At 35.2% G+C, this 23,465-nt stretch overlaps 1 protein-coding gene across 7 annotated transcripts in view; it reads right to left on the bottom strand.

The window, feature by feature from the left end:
• Window positions 1-23,465, bottom strand: part of ATG5 (autophagy related 5) — a 131,755-nt gene that overhangs the window by 14,534 nt on the left and 93,756 nt on the right. For 5 of the 7 annotated variants that reach the window (XM_067702452.1, XM_067702449.1, XM_067702450.1 and 2 more), the window contains one exon: window positions 15,643-15,760. In XM_067702452.1, the coding sequence (XP_067558553.1) occupies window positions 15,643-15,760 (118 nt within the window). Of the gene's footprint in view, window positions 1-3; window positions 7,272-15,642; window positions 15,761-23,465 lie in introns of those variants that run through there. The other 2 variants (XM_067702453.1, XM_067702455.1) reach the window with 2 other exon arrangements.

The following is a 23,465-nucleotide window of genomic DNA, read 5'->3' as shown; positions in this document are numbered from 1 at the left end:
TTCCAAGAAAGAAATCCAACAATAATCGATAAGAGTCAAAACAGTTGAAGAAAAAATAATCTGTTGCCTTTGAGAATCCTCAGTGAATTAAATGGATTTTACTGCTTTAACAGGTTAAAAACCTGGTCTGTTTCCTGAGCAGGAAATGTGGACATGGAGAAAGTTCAAATGTTGCAATATGTATCACCCAAAACAGAAACCTGAGGGTTACAATGAATTCTGATAAAAATTCTGTTGCTATATGTGAAAGTATTCATTCTTTCTTAATTACTGTGCTTACCTAAGATTGACGTTAATGAAACCACAGTGGAGAAAACAGCCCATTGTACCCACTGACCAAAATTTATTTTAGTTACACATTAAAAACTGTACTATACGGCTATTAAAAATGACAGGTGGGTGAAGTAGGTCAATACATATTTAAAACATACAAAACAGAAATGTGTCTAGAAGTCATCAAGAATAAGAGCAGTGTTTAGGAAGATGTTTAATAAAACAGATGGGAGCTGTAAGTTAATTTTCAATAAAGCTGTTCATATATGTATGAGAAAATTTTAGGGACTATTAGAAGAAGAGTTAAAAGTTTTAATGAGAAGGAACTGGGAGTCTGACTCAGGGATTTCTGTTTCAGAGTACTGAAACTTGATTGATTTTTGTTAACACCCATTCGCTAATTAAAACGTTGCTTAAATTCACACTCTTCTCTGAAGTTCAAATTTTATTACAAATTAAATTTAAGATTAGTTTTGTGTCTTTTATGATTTTTGTATGATATACTGACGATCTTTAAAGAAAACGGAAGCATGCTTGGTTGCTACAGAAAAACAAAGAAAGTAAAACCCAACTCTTTTTCTAAAAACAGAAAACAAAATAAAACAAAACAAAGAACCTTCAAGAAACTTTGTATCACTCCTTTAGCACAATTCTTGGTTTGTCTCTTTTAGTCTCTTCAATCTACAACATCTAAATCTCTCAGCTTCCTGGACACAGAAGACAGCAAGGCAACAGGGAATTCATGGAACTGTATGAGAAGGAAATACCCTATTTCTCCTTTCTGCTCTGTTCAAAATGACTTTTGCATCCCTAGTGCTCAAATGTCTAGGCAAAATGGGCTGATGATGTATGGTGATAATGGCTTGGCTGGCACCTGAAACAAGAGACCCTTTTAAAGAAATATTTAAACTCCCTATTAGAGGCAGCACAGTCCTGGGCAGTGACAGTCAACAGATTGACAATGAGAGGACACAAAAACACTAGAGAATTGCTAAAAGAATGCCAAAAATAAAGACCTAACAAACATATTATCAACCCCAAAGATAACCAAATAAATGTCTCCAAAAAACCCTGAAACACTGTGTCATAGCTTAAAACAATTTTGGAAAAAGATATCACCTTATAATACTACTAACTTAAAAAAATTCTCTCATTGTTTTGATTTGTCCACCAATCTTTGTTGCATCTATACATACTTTTTACACAGTTGTGATCACAGTATTAATACAATGATTGGTTTCCATAATGATGTGAATCATTTATAACTAAAAGATTAAGCTATATACAGAATACTATAGAAAGCACAGTATTAGTACTTTGAGAAGATTTTAAAATGTTGATATTCAAATGGATAAGCCCTCAGCTATCTGGAATGATTCATACTTTGTAAGTTCTAGACTGCCAAGGTTTCACTGTATTAAATCTTTCTTAGAATATTTAAAAACATTTCCGCTGTAGTTCTCTTTATATTCTTGTATATTTCTTTGAAATACCTTAATGGTCTCAGAATCTTCCTCCTACTTAGCACTGAGTCAAAAAAAAATTAAAGAGCACTGGTATAAGAGTCAAAGTTCCTTAACTGTAAAGCTCTTCCTTAAGCAGTGTCACCTTTGGATACTATGAAATAGAGCTGAATATCCAAAATACTCTGCAGCATGTAAATGTGGCACACTGACGCATGGTGTGTCTGAAAGGCAAAAGGCTATAACCCTGTTACACAAGAGGACAGTTTAAGAACTGTACAGCAGAAGCTGGAGAACATAAGCACAATTCAAACACTTTGTAAAACAAACCCAATAAATCACGTTATCAGAAACCTGAATAGGCAGCCCTGATTCTCTGGTTTAACCTGGGGCCACTTTTAATCTGGAACTTAAACGTGTCGCTAAACACAGACAACTAAGCAAGTGATGTCATATCCCTCAACACAACAGTCTAAGATTTTAAATATATAATTTGGTCACTGCTTACATTTGTCCAAATATTTCACCTGTGTATATTTATCTTTTTGGTTTTCTGACTTTCTCTGATGACGTAACTCTCATCAGAAGGATTCTTACAATGGGACAGCAGTTTCCTTGAAACTCTTAAACAATACTTCTCTCTTATTTATCACTGTATCCTCAATGCCTAGCGTGGTACCTGACAATAAGTGTTTTCAGAGCTTGGATCATTTTGCTGCTGGTAAAACACACTATCAAAATTAATGTTTTGAAAATAGTTTCTAATGACTACCACTCCTATGTAGAAGAGCTCTACTGATAAAGACTGTTTTGGTTATTGAAACAACAAAAAGTCAAAATGTTTCCAAATAAGCCAAGAAGTATATATGCCATCACCAAAACTGACGCTACCACAAATAACAACAAAGCATGACTGGACATTTTGGCAATATCAAAGCTAACAAGACTAAATAGTAAAAATTTAGCAGATTTTTTTCCCCTAACAGAAAGGAAACACTTGATGATACTGCTACTAAAGTAAATCGTGTTTTTGGTAAATATATCTTTGTGTTTCAAAATTGGAATCTAGAATTTAATACTTGGGAATAAGAAATATGTCACTACAAAGTAAATGACTCAGGAGAAATATGTTACTCCACGTCCCACCCACTCAGATTTTTAAAAACGTTAGTCTGATGCTTTAAAGTAGGCAAACGTTTGAGACAGTTATCGAGTGAACTCATTCTATATGAAATTTTCACATACAGGGCACTTTTGGGGGTAACTTTTGATTTGGATATAATTTCAAACTTAGAGAAAAGTTGCAAGAATAGCACAAGGAATTCCTCTTCACCCAGAGTCATCAACTGTTTACATTTTTACCCCAATTGCTTTATCATTCTGTGTATATATATAAATACTTTCTGAATCATTTGAGAGTAAATTAGAAACAGAGTCCTTTACCTTTAAATATTTCAGTATATACTTTCTAATAAAAATATTCTTTTATATAACCATAGTACAGTTATCAAAATAAAAAACATTAACATTGATATTATACTATTATGTAATCATTTCAAATGTTACTAACTATCCTAATTATTTTTTTCTCCAGTCTAAGATCCAGTCCAGGAACCACACACTGCATTTAATTTTCAGGTCTCTATACTCTCCTTTAACTTGGACAGTTTTTAGCCTTTCCTTGCCTTTCTTAACCTCGACAATTTTGAAGAACACATGTCATTATTTTGTAGAATGTCCACACAGCAATTTAAAAAAACAACTCTTTTAATTCATCTTGTAAATATAAGGACAATCATTCATAAATACTTTGAGTTTGTGAATTAAGGAAAAGGACAGAAAAAAATATCAGAGACAAGCATTTTCTTTGAGTAGCAATTAAATTCACTTTAAGAGTTAGATGTTAAATCTAAAGAGATCATAAATCAATACAGAGAATATCATAATAAAATTTCATTTCTTATATTCATCTTACTTATAAGCCTCAGTATTATGAAAGATAAAAATGTAAACACATCACATAATGTTTTATTATCACCAATACCCTAATAAAAACAAACAATTCTAGCATCTACTTTAAAGTGAGCATTTTAGAGATGTGTGACATTTTAAGAAAAATATATTTAGACAGATTTTGGCTGTATGATTAAAAGAGTAAGAATTACATACAGAAACAAAAAGAAAAGAAAGAAAATTCATATTAGTCAACAAGTCATTAATGAAAATTATGAACTTTAAAAAAAGACACAAATTGGGAGGGAGGCAACTTGAATTCCAATTCTGATAATGAAGGACCCTAGGCAGAACTCATCTCTTTCCTTATATATAAAATGAAGATGTCTGTCTAGATCTATGGTTTGCAAATCTGGCTGACCATCAGAATCATTTGGAAGATTTTTAAAAATATATAACCTCTCCAGACCTGAATCAATCTCTGGGGTAAAGTCTTTTTTAAAATGTTCCCTTAAATAAATCGTATAATAATATGGGTATAGAATTTTTCTTCAAACAAAATCTTATGCAGAAGCACAATATATAACACAGGTGAAGGTGGGGCAGCTTTGGCTGATGTGGGATTGAAGCCCGTCTCCCAAGTCCTGCTGCTTGCTGACTTACGATCCATGGCAGTTTGTGATTCAACGCCACGGGTCAGTTTGTAAAGCACTGGTCTGAAACAGAGGATTGGTAACAAGTCTTCCAGTTCTAGTACATGAGTCTTTTATGCAAAGACAGTGAACTATTTGAGTTTAAACCAGCATAATATACTAGCTTTTAATTCTTAGGCAAATCACTTAACCTTTTGAGTCCCAGTTTCCTCCTCCTACAGTGTAGGTAAAGAATTCTAACCTCCAGGGTTGCAGAGAGGATCAAATGGGATATCCAAATAAAGCACTCAGCACAGAGCCCAGCACAGGGCTTGGACATAGTAGGCATTCAATAAAGTGAGTGATATACCAAAACGTATATAAAAACTGTGGATTTAATTAAGTGACTGGCATGCAAAGGGCGTGAGAATTTGGCCTCATGTTAATATACACTCTGCATTACTCAGACCCATTATTATGCAGTGTGGCACAAGGATTTTATGAATGTGTTAAGAAAAAAAAAAGAGAGAGATGAGAACAAAAAAACCCAAAGACTCTATCATTATGCAAACAACAAAATGAATGACATTTTTAAAAAGTCATTAAGCACTGTAAACCTCTGGATAAATCTAGTACTGCTCTAAATATGTATATTCAGCAGAGCACATCCTGGATAAGTCAAATGAGCCCTACTGTACCATGGTGATGTTACTTAATAGACTTTAGGTATGGTTCTTATTTTATTTTAAAGATGAAAAATTCAAGTAGGGGGAAAAAAACTTCAAAAATCTTTGTTATACATTTTAAAGTATATCATTATTTGAGAACTTAAGAGTATGTGATGAATCTGCTTTTTAGAGATTTCTATTAGCAATGGCTCACAGCCTTCCCCATCCCAATCTGCATTTTAGCCATTATTTTTAAGCCAATTATTAACAAGGAATATGACCTAAATGTCTTTAAAAACAGGTTACTTGAGATTCTAGAGAGATGCATGAGTTTCACTCTTACTATTAATACGTGTAACTAAATATGTGAAACTTCTTTGAATTTAAAGGAAGCTAGAAAAATGGATGATATATCTCTAAGGGAAAGTGCTTTTAATCAGAACATTTCAGATTAGTAACTTGTTTTTTTAGTTCACACCTGTGGATATGGAATAACAGAAATCTAAGGCCAAAGGTTGTAACCACTGTGTTTAGATTTGTGGCTTCACATTTATATTTTACATAGTTCAGCAGAAAATGCCTTGATTTGCTATCTTGGAATGTGTGATGCTGAAGGTAAAACTTCTGAAAAATATTTGATACTTCTGAAAAACAGAGATAAACTTTTTTACTGTCACTATTCTGAACAATGTTGCTCTGACAAATTCTTTAACTTCTGGTATGTTCATTAGTAAAACGCCAACTAATTGAGTCCATCGACATGAAAAACCACAGGCTGAAATCTGAAGTGCATACATCATGCTGAAGGATTTTGACTCAGCTTCAGCGATAATAGTCAGTGAGGTCAGGTCAAAGAGGGTTAAACCAAGCCAGGATATAGCCAAAGGAATACATCAAACGCTGATTTTAAAAGGGCAATTAATCTTAGACAGAAATGCTTCCTGGGGAATGAGATCTCAATCTTAAGAGCATACTACATGATGTAGCAGTAAAAATGAACATATACAAGCTTACAGAGCTTTTATCCTATGATCACAAACAGAAGGAGAGCGCTGTTTATCAGAGAAATACAAACCTATTTAAAAATACTTACATTAACTTCTTCCGGATCTATGCTCATTTAGTAGTATAGGTTTTAATGAACATAGAATATCACAGTTAATATATACCGAATATCTTTTCCCATGCGTAAATTTTATCTTTATATATATTTTTATTATTTCTGTCCAAAATATTACCAAAGCCTTGACTCTTAACATTTTGTATAAGATTTTTCAAAACATGTCTATGTTAATTCTTTCACTGACTTGCTTATAACCTTTATATTTCTTAATGAGGAGGTAATAAACCAAAATTTAAACTTAACCCCCAAATTAGCTATAATTATAAAAAGAACATTGTATTAAGTGACTGTGAGACCATTTACATAAACTGATTAAATGCCTCCTGATAAGATAAAAGTGTGGTACAAGTTAGAAATTAAAACTTGTTCACTTCAAGAAACCTCCCGCCCCCAAAAATAAAACTTTGAAAATATAGGTTCAAATGTTTTTGAACTAATTTTATAAAATGATCCAGTAATTCTAGTTGGGTGTAATAGGGCTCGTTAATATTTGTCAATTATGAGTTACAGAATAATTCAAAACTAATTGTTTTATTTAAAATACAGGCAGTAATTACACTGTTTATATATGGTCAGATTAAGGTCTCACAGGACTTGTTTTAACGAAGAGATGACTTGCTTTTAATTGCCTGCATGTGTTATTATTTTGTTAAGGGAATTGTTTTCTAGTGCTAAAGATGAAATATTAATTGTGTAAGATCTGTTCCCACTTTTCAAAGAGTCAAGTTAATTCATTTAACTTCTTGGGATCTAGATAAAGGAAATCAGAGGCATCTCCTGACAGGCCCAGTAATCCCATCTTCACTAATGGAGAATAATGAAAATAATCAGTTTATTATTTCTTTCATTTTAGAAAAGACATATGTCAATGGGTTAAGTCATTAACAGATTCTGTACCACCAAAATTAGCCCATGTTACCCATGTGTTGGGACAAAGCACAGAGATGGAGGGAGAATCAAACAAACAAGGCGAAGAGTTCGATTCAGTTTAGATTTGATGACATAATCATACATTTAAGAAAATATATTATAATTACCAAGTTTAAAATAAGCCTCATAAGTTACTTCTGTCCAGACTTCAATATAGTAGATCTTTGTTGATGAGGGCTACATTTGAAGAACTTCTTGTATTACCACTGTGAATGACACTGTATCATTTCTTTTACACCCAGAGAGAGAAAACAATGAAGAGTAGAGAGTGTTAGGATAAGACTGCAGTCCAATGACCCAGTCCCACATGGCAGGCTCACGGTACCTCAGTGGAGTTACAAATGGGCCTTCCAGGGTTACTTGTGAATAGATGAAACTTCAAATAAATATGTGATTTGTTGCTTATAGTCTTCAATGAAAAGCTTTCACTAGCAGCAACACTTCCGGACCTCTTGCCTTAAGATTTTTCCTTTTTAACGTATTTTAACAAGTATATGCTAGTCCAGCTGGCTGCAGGGACTATGGAGATAAGCTTACTTATGTCTTACCAGAGCATTCCTAATCACATCCAGAAGGTAACTTCTAAAAAAAGTTAAAAACTCAGTAGCACGGAACTCTTGCCATAACCTGAGGTATAAGCGGTTCCAACATCAGTTTACATTTAGAGCTCATCCTACATCTCTATTTTCCGTGCAGAGGCTGAATATCAACACGTACTTATCTCTGCAGAGTAGGACTATCAACAAATGACAACAAGAAAAAATAAAACTGGTTCTTGCTAACTCCACTTGGTAAATTTCTTATGAGTACGGTTATTTGTGAAAAAATACTAACAAAACCATAAGAAAACAAAAAAATGTTAATTGTAAAACTGTGAAAAATATTAGATTATGAAATCTCACTTAAACAAATCTTTTGTTCATTTAAACCCTCCAACCATCCTATCGGGTGGGTAGCAGGTAACACCCTTATTTTATTGAGTAAGAACCATTAAAAAAAAAGCAACTACTAAATGATCTAAATCAATCAATCATACCTTTGTATGAAGGTACAAAAGGATACTAGAATGAAAACAAATTTTAAATGAGTGAAAAAAGAATTACTGAAACTGTAGAACGATTATTATTCTTACTCCTAAACCCTCATTCTGATGAAGTTTGGGGTTTGAAGGCTTCATGTTTCTGTGGCATGAACTGGCAAATTGAAATGCCACCTCTTTGGGGGTCAGTGTCACCATGCTGACAAAAGTGCCAATTTGAAGTTCAAACTTCAAATTGAAGGATCTGCCTTGGAAGAATAATGTGAGATTTAGATGTTTCTTCTTTTTTTTTTTTGCGGTATAGATGTTTCTTTTCTCTAATTGCTTTATGTCTGAAAAAAGCTGTTACAACAAACAGTTGATTCACTTTATAAAACAATCTAATCATATGCTATGGGGCTAAGGAGAAAAAAATGTGAATGCACCATCTTTCCTTACTTTTTATAGAAACTATTCTGTGGTTTCTCATAAAGCATGTCAAAAATAAAGCAGTATAATTTTCAAGTTAGACTACCTAAATGGGATATTATGACTTCCTAGCCTCAGTTGTTAAAATTATATTCTAATGTACTGACAAATAAAAGATTTGTACTAATAAAAGATTAGTACAAATAAGATTTGTACTAAAAAAGATTAGCACAAATAAAAGATCTGTACAATAAAAGACTTGTACAAATAAAAAGATTTGTACTAAGCAAATAAAAGATCAATTTTAGTCACTTAGTTCCTCAATACTTTCCCCCCACATCTGACCTCATTGAAAATCTTGTCCACATTTATGGGAGAAAAGTAGAAAAATAAAGCTAGTCTTTCAGGAAATAGAGTAGGGACATTTTAGGTCAGCATTTCAGACTAGACATTACCCCTGAGCAACCAGCCCCTGGCTAACTAGTGAAGGATTCTACTACAGTGGGACACTGTGACCTGGTCCCTCCTTTGCAACTAATTTCTGCTCATCTTTTAAGACTTAGCTCAGTCTTTACTGCCTACTCTGGAATGGATAAGACAATGAATCTTCCTACTATCTTTTGCGTATCTCCATTCCTACACATATCACACCTGTGCATCTTTCTGTCCACTCCAACTGGACTAAAGTTTCTTAAAAGCAGGGACACCTTAGTAACCCCAGTGTCAGAAGACAGTATGATGTGAAGAAACTGACGAATAATGAAACCTACAACATCAAATGGAACCCAAAAGTTAAATGGTAGTTGGGAAGGGGCTCAAAGAGTAAATAAAATCCCAGGAAGCAGGGCAGAAATGGAAAAAGGCAAGCAGCAAGAAGACTGTACTTGCTGGTAAGAGAGATGCAGGCAACCCTGACTAATTTGCCACTGAATGTAAGCCTTTCCCTATACACACACTCCATTTGTACAATACCAAATATAAATTCAGGATTATAAGAGCCCAACTGTTACAGAGGACTGATCAACCGGAACTTTGAAATAAACTTATAAGAGTGAGAATGGGGCTTCCCTGGTGGTGCAGTGGTTGGGAGTCCGCCTGCCGATGCAGGGGACGCGGGTTCGTGCCCCGGTCCGGGAAGATCCCACGTGCTGCGGAGCGTCTGGGCCCATGAGCCGTGGCCGCTGGCCCTGCGCGTCCGGAGCCTGTGCTCCACCAACGGGAGAGGCCGCAGCGGTGAGAGGCCCGTGTACCGCAAAAAAAAAAAAAAAGTGAGAATGGACATTATTATTTTTATAACCCTAACTTACTAGGTTTTTATACATTACATTAGAAAACTAAGCAATGAAACATGATTGGGCAAAGCTTATAAGATTTTTGTATTCTCCAAAGTAAAAGAATAAAAGCTATGATTTTTAGTTTTTAAAAATTTTTGTATGTTGTTTCTAATGGGCAAAGAAAGAAATTTCACTTCAAGCCTGCTACAGAAGCTTAGCTCTCTGAGTCATTTTAACTACTACTGACACCACAGAAAAAATTTACCTGAGTTCACCTTTGGTTACTTCCTGTTACCTTGGCTAACTTATCTAGTCACTTACAAAACAAAAACAGAAACACATGAAGCAGCTCATCATTAGTTACAAGAATAATGACCTAAAGCACGTCTTCATGCATATTAGTACATTCTACCTTCATATGATGAAATAAGGCAAAATTCCTTCATGCATGAATCACTTGTTGTAAGGAATAGTAGACAATGGTGCCACATAACTTTTATGAAGCACTTTCTCCTGTAATCATGTGATGATAGCTAGTTCTTATCCATACACACCCAATCTTAAAGTCTTTCACTTTCAACTTAAGTTGGGTGCAGGTGTTTCAAAATGCTTCACTACGGACAATATCACAGGTGTACTGAACGAGACAGTAAAGTTTTTTACTGAAAGAGTGACTTGATGTTTTGAATACTCCCCATAGATCCTGAAATGACTGACAGTTATTTTCCAATGAGGTGACAAAAAGAAGAGGCAAATAAAAGTTTTTCCGAAGATAAGATACTGGTATTAGAAATGTGGCCTCCTCCTGGTATGAAATGTACCATCAAGAGTACCTCAAAAGTATACGTACTATTTACATCATTTCAATGAAGTATGTGTATGGTATGTGTATGTTCCCTGATGGATACAAGCATGTGACAGTTTGGGTGGGAAGAAGTCTGTCACAAAAAGATACCTGCCTAAGAGGCAGGTTAGTGGATTAATGCTGTGAGTGGCTACCTCACTGCCCTCCCTTTAAAAAAGACCCAAAAAACAAGGGGAGTCACCTTGTGTATTATTTAGGAATGGATGGGCAGGTAGTGCAGGTTAAAAATTTAGGAGAGGGCTTCCCTGGTGGTGCAGTAGTTAAGAATCCGCCTGACAACACAGGGGACACGGGTTTGAGCCCTGGTCCGGGAAGATCCCACATGCCACGGAGCAACTAAGCCCGTGCGCCACAACTACTGAGCCTGCGCTCTAGAGCCCACGAGCCACAACTACTGAGCCTGCGAGCCACAACTACTGAGCCTGTGAGCCACAACTACTGAAGCCCATGTGCCTAGAGCCCATGCTCCGCAACAAGCCACTGCAATGAGAAGCCTGCTCATTGCAACGAAGAGTAGCCCTCGCTTGCCACAACCAGAGAAAACCCGCGCATAGCAGCAAAGACCTAACATAGCCAAAAATAAATAAACAAAATAAATAAATATTTTACAAATGTTTTAAAAAAATTTAGGAGAGAATAAAGAGTCTTTAAAGGAATAAAAAAGCCTCACAAATGTGTGTGCCATTCTTGTGCAGGACCACAGTAACTTTGTATATGTACTGTGATCTGGGTGTAGGAATGGCAAAAAAGCACTAAGGTGCATTCTGACAAATGTGTCAGCTCAAACCACGTGACTGCTTATCATTTACATGTCAGAACGTCATAGACAGCATTTTCATAAAATCAACAAGAAGAGTAGCCAGAATTATACACAGGAACACTACAGTAACAACAGCAGCTCAGGTCCCTAATATCATGCCAGGGAACACTGAAAGAAAGTGTAGGTCTTGCATGCAGGCCAGATTAGGTACTAAACACAAATCATAGAATAAATTGAGTTAGGAAAAAGCAAACATTTCAGAATGTTATTTTAAAGTAAACAAAAAAGTGAAAAGATTGAAAAGGTGAAAATGAAAATAAATGGTAGCATAGTAAAGTGGAAAAACCAATGGACCAGGAGATGAGACTTGAGTTCTAAACCTAGTTCTACAATTAAGCAGACCTTTAGCAAATCATCTAAAAAACTAAGAGAATGGGGCTTCCCTAGTGGTGCCGTGGTTGAGAGTCCGCCTGCCGATGCAGGGGACACGGGTTCGTGCCCCGGTCCGGGAAGATCCCACATGCCGTGGAGCGGCTGGGCCCGTGAGCCATGGCCGCTGAGCCTGTGCGTCCGGAGCCTGTGCTCCGCAATGGGAGAGGCCACAACAGTGAGAGGCCCGCGTACCACAAAACAACAACAACAAAAAACTAAGAGACTGAACTAAAATAACTCTAAGGTTCAACAGTTATATGATTCTTTAAAGATGTCAAATACAAAATTAACACCCAACCAATTTCTTCCTGCTCTCCCTCCACTAAGGTTTTGTCTCATCATTCTGTGGATTTGTTGATATCTGTGCTGCCAGTTGGGGGGCTAGCGCCTTACAGTAGAACAGTTTTATTAAGGTTTTGAGCCTTATTGTGATGTTCTCACTCAATAGTCAAGGATGTTATAAAGAAGTACATTTTACATGACAATGTTCTGGAAAGAAGATTGTCAAAAAACATCTAAGAAAAGTACAATCAGGTAGCCATTTCAACATTAAGTTTTAGCTTAAATTTCAATTTACTCTTAATTGATAAAAGCATTTTTTCGATGTTCTTTAAAATACTGCAAAGTACTCAAAAAGAAAGAAAAATACAGTGCAGAGAAATGAATAACTGAAGGCCAATGCTTGCAGTGGGGGCAGCCTGTGGGTCCTGTCTCTGACAGCAATAAAAATGATCTATCTCTTAATTATACTTCAAATGGAAAAACTAGTCTATATTCCCAAATCTTCAAGAATGTAGCAAAATAGACATTAAATAGATTTTAAAAACACACACAAACCCCTTATAGCATGGATCAAATGAATTGGAAAAATAAGATTATTCCTAAAATTACTGGGAATATCCCAGTCCAAATTTCTATAACTTGAGTTCAAAACTAAAAAGTTTACTTAACTATCTCTGTGAGGATTTACAGGAAAATGGCAACACTGGTTGTCTCTGGAGAGGGGAACTGAGTCAGGATTTTATGTACAGGAGTTGGGATAGAGACTTTTCACTAAATTCCTTTATAAACTTTTAGATTTTGGAACTATACAAGTGTATTGTCTACTAGAAAAAATATTTGATTATTTAACTGAACACATGTATTAAAAACCTTGATAAATAGGACTTCATCAAAATAAAATATTTTTTACTCTTCCAAAAAAATGAAAAGGTAAGTCTCAGACTAGAAGAAAATAATTACAAACCATGTCTGGTAAAGTACTTGTATGAAGAATATATAAATAACTCTCAAAACTCATGGATTATATGACATATAATCCATGAAAAAAATGAGAAAAGGATTTACATAAGACATTTCATCAAATATATCCATGAGTAACAATAAGCACATGAAAACACTCAACATCATTAGTCATTAGGGAAATTTTAAAAAACCAACATGAGATACCACTACACAACACTAGGATGGCTATAATAAGACAAAAAATATATACACTGATGAAGATGTGAAGAAACTGGAATCCTCATTCATTGCTGGTAGAACTGTAAAATGGTGCAGCCACTTTGGAAAAGTTTAGCAGCTTCTTAAAAAATTAAATATAAACTTACCATACAACCCAGCCATTCCACTCCTAGGAATCTACCCAAGAAAAATGAAAACATATGTCCTGTATGTGGATGTTCAGAGCAGCATCATTCATAAAGGTGAAAAGGTGGAAACAACCCAAATGCCCATCAATTGGTGAATAAATAAAATGTGATACATACACCCAATGGAATACTACTCAGTAATAAAAAGGAACAAACTACTAATTTATACTACAATATGAATGAAACCCAAAAACATTATGCTAAGTGAAAACAATCAGTTGCAATTTTGTATAATTCCCTTTATGTGAAATATCCAAAAGAGGTAAATTACAGAGACAGAAAGCAGACTGGTAATTGTCTATAATTGCCAATAGGAGCAGAAATTAGCTACAAACAAGCACGTGGGAACTCTGAGGTGATGGAAATATTCCAAAACTAGATTGTGGTGATGGCTGCACGACTCTATAAATTTAATAAAAATCACTGAATGGCAAAAAAATTATTTAACAAAAACTCTTACTGAAAATGAAAACTATATAGCAATAAAGAAGATGAGGATTATAAGATACTATTATCCTATTATTAGAGATATGAGTATGTATGACAGTATCAAAAACCTTGACTAGTATAGTACAGTGGTGACAAATGACTCAGTAAATATAGTTTACTATATTTAGTAAACTGTAAGGTTATTATAAGAGGTTATAACTTAGAGGTTATTTAGTAACCTCTTAAACCAATGAAACTTGCTCAATTTTCATAATTTTGAGTAGTGGTCAATGATCTTTTCTATTGATCCCTTCTGGAACTGGTTCTGATGGTATCTCAGATGCCCCTCTTCTCCCCTCCTTTTGAGCCTTTGTGTATTTTCAAAGTGCTAGATATACATAGGAATGCCAGGAAAGGCAAGCATATTTAATTAAGAAAAATAGTTATATTCACAGGCCAAATAGCATACATTTTGAGTTCCATATTCTTTGTTTAGTCTTTTAGGCTAGAATATCAACATTCCTCTCAATCCTACTATTTCTAATTCTACTTAATAGGCAAACCATTTCCATAGATACTATATGATTCTTGAACTGTGTGATATAGTTACAAGTCATGTAAATAATACTGCCATCACCACAACTTAGGATATATTAATAAGAAACACAGCATTATCTACTGAAGTATTACCTTTGTATTTACTAATGCCTTACCTCTTCCCATAAAGGATTTAAAGTGGCAAGTTTTAAATGTTTTTCTATATGATAAATCCAAGTCTAGGCAATATATTAACAAATACAGCAATATGCCACTGAAATTTCCCCTACAGCTTAGTGTAACCAATAATAAGACAAGTCATTCAGTAACAGGGTGATGGTCAAATTATGGTACATTGATATAAAGGACCATATGCTGGTATTTAAAAACATAGCTTTAAAGAATTTTTAATGACTATCATGTTATGTTAGGTGAAAAAAGCAGCAGGACATATAATTTTATACACACACACACCCCTCAAATATTCAAGTATATATCTGCATGTGTGTGTCAATAGTGGCCTCTATGAGTTAGGGGTCTATAGCATTTCCCCCCCCTAGTTTTCTGCATTTTCCTAGTGTTCCTTATGTTGCAATTAAGAAAAGAGAATTGTGGTTTTTATATTTTTCCTCTGCTTACAGGAAAACAATCTTAACCTAAGCTACAAAATGAGGACTACAAAACAGGGCAAGTTCTTGACTGGACTTGTGAAATGTTAAAGCCTCAGAGAACAATGTTGAGTAAAACATTAAAGAGTAGCAAAAAATTCAAATAAAATACGTATCCATTATTCAATATTTTGAAATTTAAAATATCAACCAAAGGCAAGACCTTTTCTTTTCTTTTCTTTTCTTTTTTACTATCTCTTATTCCTTTAGAATGAAGAAACACAATGGGAGATTAAAAATAATGTTTACCAGAACTGAATTCACAAATGAAAGATGCAAGGCCCCAGAAATATGAGAGTAATTTTAAAAGTGTATTTTAGTTTGCTAAAGAGAGTGAAATTCTTATTCTCTTAGTGTCAATAATTTATAAAATAATAAGTTAAATATCAAGTGCTTCTATTTCAAAAGATGAACAAGATAATGAAAATATCTTCCTGCAGTAACTAACAACTGTTATTTATAAATATAGAATGCTTATGTTACTTCAGTAACAAAGAGAAATGAAAGAGATGTTTTAATGTTGCTGATTATATTACCTTCAGGAGCAACTGCAGAAGGACAGACTTCTTTGAGGAGGTCTCCTAGTGTATGCAATTGTCCATCTGTAGCCACAGGACGAAAAAGCTTCTGAATGAAAGGCCGTTCAGTTGTTGTCTATTCGAAAAATGAAAAAAGATTTCAAACAATTAAGTCTCTGTTGCTGCGAATTATGAACTAATAGATCAGAAATTTAATGCTGGCATTAGCTGTCTTCTGATATAGTGTAATCAGAAGCATATAACATCACAAATGTGGTATTATGGCCCAAAATGCTTAACACAAACTCAAGTAAATCTAATCACAGGAAGCAATAAAACAAATTCAGAACGTGCAGCATTCTAAACACAGCTGGCCTGAACACTTCAAAAAAGTCAAAGGCATTAAAAAAACAAAAACAATACAAAAAGATTAAGAGAGACTGACAAGATATAACAACTAAATACAAAACACAAAAGTCTGACTGAATACTGGATTGGAGAAAGAAATTTAAAAAGATCAGCTATAAAAGACATTTTTGGAATAAATGGGGAAATACGAAATGAACATTAGATAATATTATTTTAATGTCAAATTTCTTAGGTGTGATAATGTTTATAAGGACAATATCCTTATTGTTAAGAAATTCATGATCCAGTATTTAGGAGTAAGGTACCATGATGTCTGAAACCTACAGTCCAATGGTTTGGGGAGGGGAGCGAGAAAGAGTATGTGTGTAGAAAGAGACAGCAAATGTGAAAAAATGTTAATTACTGGTGAATCCAGGTGAAGGGTATTATATGGTCTTAGTTGTTTTATTATTTTATCTTTTCTATAGGTTCAACAAATTTCAAAATAGTAGATGTATTTCCTCTGACAATTGTTATTAGCACTATGTCATAATTTATTGCTAAGAATTTCAACGTCTTACCCATTCGAAAAATGAGGTTTAATTTTCTCAAACTCCCTCTCTAGAAGCACGACAACAATGATGCAGCCTCCCCATGACAGACTGCGGAGGCTCTGGAATCAGCCAATCTATGAATAAATAGCACTGTCGTTTTTGAGTTCTATGATCTTGCACCCAGTTTCTTTGGAAATCTGGGACATTCCATACCTCTTAAGTTTATTCTGGGAATAGGAGAACTGCCAAGAACAGAATAAGTAAATGATAAGGAGAATAATACCCACCACAACTCTTAACTGGTATTTCATTTTAAGATGGTAAGTTTTTGTTTTAAGCTTCCTGGAATGAAAAATCATAAAAACCTACAGGAACAGAGTAATATCTTAATATTTTATAAGAAAATGATTTCAAATACCTAGCCACTAAAGACAAGTTTTTGGTTTGTTTGTTCGTTTTTTAATTAATTTATTTATTTAGGCTGCACCGGGTCGTAGTTGCGGCATGTTTAGTTGCAGCATGTGGTATCATTAGTTGTGGCATGCATGTGGGATCTAGTTTCCCAACTAGGTATAGAACCTGGGCCCTCTGCATTGGGAGCGCAGAGTTTTACCCCCTGGACCACCAGGGAAGTCCCTGTTTGTTTGTTTGTTTTTAAATCACAGAGGTATATACCTCAACTTCTTCAAGATAACTTTTACCGGATTTGGTAAAAAAATCAGATGATTTTAAGTGCAGACATAAACTACGATGTAAGAAAAGCTAGACGTGGTGCAAGCATGTGAGTACCTCTCCTGGCTTTACACTGTGTGTTCAGTGAATACATAATAAATGTTAAAAACGGTGTTACAATAATACAGTTGAGCATATACGGCAAGTATGAAAAAAACTAAAATTTTAATAAGTATGCACTGAATATAATGCAATTCACTTCACTAACTGAACTCTTCATTTTTTAAAAGTATGATTGAACAGGGAACTCTACTCAATACTCTGTAATGGCCTATATGGGAAAAGAATCTAAAAAAGAGTGGATATATGTATTTGTGTAACAGATTCACTTTGCTGTACACCTGAAACTAACACAACACTGTAAATCAATTATACACCAATAAAAATTTTTTTTTAAAGTGTGATTGATATCCTTCAATTTTGGAAGCTCATAGTTTTCCCACAGGTGAAACTGAGAATGATATCATGCACAATCAAGGATTAACTATGTGAAGATAATAAAGGTTAGAAGAATTCAGAGAAAAAAGAAATGAATAGGGGACTGCAATAATAATTTAAAATAGCCACCACCCACTTAGGGCTTTCTATCTTCCAGGCAATGAAGAGGCTTTTAAGACTTTTTAGCAAAGGAAGTGACGTGATGAAAGAGGCTTTTTCTGAAGACTAATGGAAAGCAGCTCTGTGTACAATGACTTGGTGAAGAGGTAACATCAGGATGATCGGTGAGAGGCTGTCTGAGTAATGCAAGCCTATGTGATGACAACTAGGTCCCGGTCAGTAGAAAAGGAGGGGCAGGACTGTACCCCCAATTAAAAAAAAGTCAAAATGTATCATCCATGCTCTGATCTGAAAATACTAAGGTTTTCAGCAAAGCCAAATAAATCTTTTCAAGATTCATTCGCCCCCTACTTAGTGACAGAACTATGAGGTGGCTTAGCTCTAATAATATAATATATATTATAATAATATGAAAAAATATGCTAAACAGGAAAGGCTGAGTAGTCTTAGCCACATATTAAAAAACAGAAATTCTCCCCTATTCCCATTCCTAGAAAAAATGGCCTGTAATTTCCCTGTACTTCTCTTTTTTCAACTCTCTCCCAAAGTGGAGCAGTTATAATAAAGGTATAACTTCAACAACCTTTATAATGCAATTTGCTTGGGGGGAGGGGGAAAGCCCACATATTCTAAGTAAATTCCGTAGAATGGTAACCAAGAAAACTCTCATCAAAGTAAACTGCTGTTTTTCAAATAATAAAAACCTTTATTAAGATACCCCAATAAAAAATCTAATAAACACTTTCTGTTTAACATTTATTCGAGTGCCTTTAAAAACCTGCATTCTCGGGCTTCCCTGGTTGCGCAGTGGTTAAGAGCCCGCCTGACAATGCATGGGACACGGGTTTGAGCCCTGGTCCAGGAAGATCCCACATGCCGCGGAGCAACTAAGCCTGTGAGCCACAACTACTGAAGCCCGCGCACCTAGAGCCTGTGATCCGCAACAAGAGAAGCCACTGCAATGAGAAGCCCGCACACCACAAAGAAGAGTAGCCCCCGCTCGCCACGAGAGAAAGCCTGCGTGTAGCAGCGAAGACCGAACACAGCCAAAAATAAATAATAAATAAATTAATTTTTAAAAATCATATTAAAAAACATATTCTCATTCTTAAAAAGTTAGTATGTTAGAAAAGAGCCATTAAGTGTCTAAGTTATACCAAAGATTATGAAAACTACTCAATTTTGAGAGTTATTTATCCTTAAAACAAAAGCCCTCCACAGACAGATCAGGAATTCAACTACTGTACAGAGGTTCTAAAGGGCAATGGGAATGAAGGGTAAATTCATGTAAATTTCTTAACAGATCTCATTAAACCTAAGTTGGAGTTAAGCAGAGAAGACTAAATTATACTAGGAAGTATTTAAAAGCTATTTTCCTTTTGAATATAGCAAGAATTTTAAAAATACAAAAACTCCACGAACATGAATTCTTTAAACTTTGATTTAGTATACATAAAACCAGATAATGCTAACAATATCCATGGTAATCTGAACCTTAGCCTGATAGACAAGAAAGCCACTGTAATAAAACTACACCACAACACTTAATCTAGCCATATATTTGTAAATATGCAAACTATTTCAGGGACTTTCAAGAAACAGAATTACTTTCTCATGAGAAATAATATGACTTGGTAAAGTCATATTTGAAACTGCCCTTGCTAGTTTTTAAATTAAATATGTTAGTCATTTCTTTTTTTTTTTTTGCGTCACGCGGGCCTCTCACTGTTGTGGCCTCTCCCACCGCCGAGCACAGGCTCCGGACGCGCAGGCTCAGCGGCCATGGCTCACGGGCCCAGCCGCTCCGCGGCATGTGGGATCCTCCCAGACCGGGGCACGAACCCGTGTCCCCTGCATCGGCAGGCGGACTCTCAACCACTGCGCCACCAGGGAAGCCCCTGTTAGTCATTTCTTAAACACATCAAATGTATATAAAATTAGGATGCTACTGGCTGGCTGTGCCCCATCCCTTCTTTACTTAGGCACCCTCATCACTGTACCAATAACTTTTTCTTGTATGAAAAAGTTATGCTGTTGATTTACCTTGGAGATACACTGAACAGAAGCAGAGGAACTAAATTTGTAAAAATTTTAAGTTAAATTTGTAAGCTTTTACTGAATCAAGTTTGCACACATATGCATGAGTATAAATGGAGGTAATATCTACACTGCAGAGTTTCTGAGATAAAATATATACACAGTACAATCATGGTACACACAACCACCTAAATACACACTAAAACACACACTACCACCGCAACATTACCACCACCACAATCAACAGTTTTAGAGCACTGTAATGAATATTTTAACTTAATACTGTCCCAATTTAGCAGACTCAAATTTTATTTCTTTTTAGTTTTAATCTACTTTCTCTAAGTTCACTTATCTAGATGCTAAAAAGTCCAGAATCATGAAATTCAGCTTATGTTGTAATGTTTTTATACGGCAGGGTAAAAAAAGCAAAGTCACTTTAGGACTTGATTCAGAGCTAGTCTAGAACTTAACACCAAAAAGCAAGATCCATAAAAGGAAATATTGATAAACTGGACCCTTATCAAAATAAACTTCTACTCTAGAAAAGATTCTGTGAAGAAGATGAAAAGACAAGACTGAAAGAAAATATCTGCAAGACTACATATCCAACAAAGGTCTTGTATCCAGAATATATAAAGAACTCTAAGAATCCAACAGTAAAAAACACAAAGAATTCAATTAGAAAATAAGCAAAAGACACCAACAGACATTTCACCAAACAGGATATACATATGGCAAATAAGCACGTGAAAAGATGTTTGAGGGCTTCCCTGGTGGCGCAGTGGTTAAGAATACGCCTGCCAATGCAGGGGATGTAGGTTCGAGCCCTGGTCCAGGAAGATCCCACATGCCGCAGAGCAACTAAGCCCGTGCGCCACAACTACTAAGTCTGCGCTCTAGAGCCTGTGAGCCACAACTACTGAGCCCGCATGCCACAACTACTGAAGCCTGCATGCCTAGAGCCTGTGCTCCGCCACAAGAGAAGCCACCACAATGAGAAGCCTGCGCCCCACAACAAAGAGTAGCCCCCGCTCGCCGCAACTAGAGAACGCCCACGCGCAGCAACGAAGACCCAACTCAGCCAAAAATAAATAAATAAAATTAATTAATTAATAATAAAAAGATGTCTGACATGTCATTAGCCACTAAGGAAATGCAAATTAAAACCACAATACAACATCCCTACACACCTACCAGCATGTCTAAAATAAAAAATGGTAATAATACCAAATGCTGGTGAGCATGTGGAGAAACGAGATCTCTCGTACTATTGCTAGTACAAATGTAAAATGGTTCAGCTCTTATGGAAAAGGGTAAGGTAGTTTCTTACAAAACTAAACATACATTTACCATATGACCCAGCAATTGTACTCTTGAGTACTTCCAGAGAAGCGCAAACATATGTTCTCAAAAAAATTGTACACAATTGTTCATAGTAAAAACAATCCCAATGTCTTTCAACAGGTGAATGGTTAAACTGTGGTATATCTATACCACAGAATACTACTCAGTAATAATAATGTAAAAACCTATTAATACATGCAACAAATTGTATGGAATGCAAAGGAATTACACTACGTGAAAAAAATCCAATCTCAAGCTTATGTACTATATGATTATACTTACATAACATTAGTAAAATGATAAAATTTTAGAAATGGGGAACAAATTAGTAGTTGTCAGAGGTCAGGGAAAGGAGAAAGTGAGGTTGGAGGCTGAGCTATAAAAGGGTAGCCTTTGTGTTGGAACAAAACTAATGAAATATGAATAAAGTTTGTGGATTGTATCAACGTCACTTTTCCTGGCTATGATATTTTACTGTAGTTATAGAAGACGTCACCAGTCGGGGTAACTGGGTGAAGAGTATGGAGATGTTTCTGTATCATCTGTTACAACTTCATGTGAAGATTATACATGTTAATTTATGAAAAGCATTTAGAAGAAGGCCTAGTGAACAGTAATTGCTCAATAAGTGCTGTTACTGTTCTTATTAAGCATGACTTGACAGTCAAAGGAAATTTATTAAACACTAACATGTATTTTATATTGAGTTGTAATATGAAATATGGATGATAAGAAGATATACTAATCTTGTCATCACACTGTTACTACATAGCATTAGGGCTGATTTTGTCGTTTTGGTAATATATATTGTATCAATGTAATGAGTTAGAAATGTTAGTTTGTTGAAAATGACAAATTACAGCTGGACACATTTGGTTCATGGACCATGGAGTTAGTGACCTTAAAGAGGAAAGAATCATATCCAATAGGAAAAGGAGATTCTATTCACTGAAACAAAGAGATTAAAAGTTATGAAAGAGAAAAATAAAAATTCAGAAAGGATACAACCTAAAAGATGCCCAGTAGATGCATGATGATTCACTTGTTTGTGAAACTTATAAACGCCCTTAATTAAAAGGCTGGGGGTAGGTGGGTCTCCTACTGATACATCAAGCAGTACCTCATGATGACAAGGGACTCCGTTTGTTAGAACTGCTTGGATAGAATCATCCCAGTAGTAGTACCCAGGTTCAGGATCTCTGATCTGACTCGCTGTAAACTGAATCCATAATATTTGGTCCAGTGAGCCTTAGACTGGTATTCTAAGCCCTTGGTTGGGCTGAAGAAATAAATATTATATTGATACTTTATATATGTTGTAGTTCTCCAGGTACAGCAACAAGTTTTGATATCATCAGCTACTTTGTATGTTTTGCTTTTAAGTCCTATGAAAGAGTCAGGATAATTGGTTTACTATATTTGTAAATAAAATTTGATTTACAAGACTTGCTTAAGTATATCAAAGGAGTTCTGGGCTTCCCTGGTGGTGCAGTGGTTGAAAGTCTGCCTGCCGATGCAGGGGATGCAGGTTCGTGCCCTGGTCCGGGAGGATCCCACATGCTGCGGAGCAGCTGGGCCCGTTAGCCATGGTTGCTGAGCCTGCACGTCCGGAGCCTGTGCTCCGCAACGGGAGAGGCCACAGCAGTGAGAGGCCCGCGTATCGGAAAAAAAAAGGAGTTCACTTGTTAGGTTTTTAGATTTTTTTAAAAAAAATCAGCTATACTGAACTATAACGAATTAGCAATGCCTACTTATTAATAGAGAATGTTAATTAGATTTATTTCATTGACTATATAGATAGTACTATGTGTTTTAGAAGAATTAAATATGGAAAAGGAATAAATTATAAAAATATCAAGAAGTGAAAAAAATTGCTCTGATTTTTATGCAAATCTACTATATTTGTAACTAGCATAAATTGAACTGAAAGGCATTGGAAACACTAGATTTTATAAGTCCAATAAAACACATATAACTGTAAAGTTACTTCCAATATTAAAAACTCCACTAACTAGGGCCATCAAAATCAGTGCATTTTCACTTGACACAATTTTAAAATAACTAAATTTACTATATTTTAAAAGCTTTACATAATAAGTAATGAAGCCTTCATTATTGCCAAAATGGTGACATGATGAACACCAATAAAACTTTCCTTATATCCGTAGAAAAAACCCACAATATATACTTTACTTTTGAGAATCATGTGGCCACTGATATTCCATTAATCCTTGTAATGTGACAAGCATTACAAGGATATAAAGATAA

The sequence above is a fragment of the Pseudorca crassidens genome, chromosome 13, assembly GCF_039906515.1.
Source record: "Pseudorca crassidens isolate mPseCra1 chromosome 13, mPseCra1.hap1, whole genome shotgun sequence".
NCBI classification, from domain to species: Eukaryota; Metazoa; Chordata; class Mammalia; order Artiodactyla; family Delphinidae; genus Pseudorca; species Pseudorca crassidens.
Note: the sequence above shows the minus strand (reverse complement) of the source record. Positions and strands in the feature narration are given on the sequence as shown.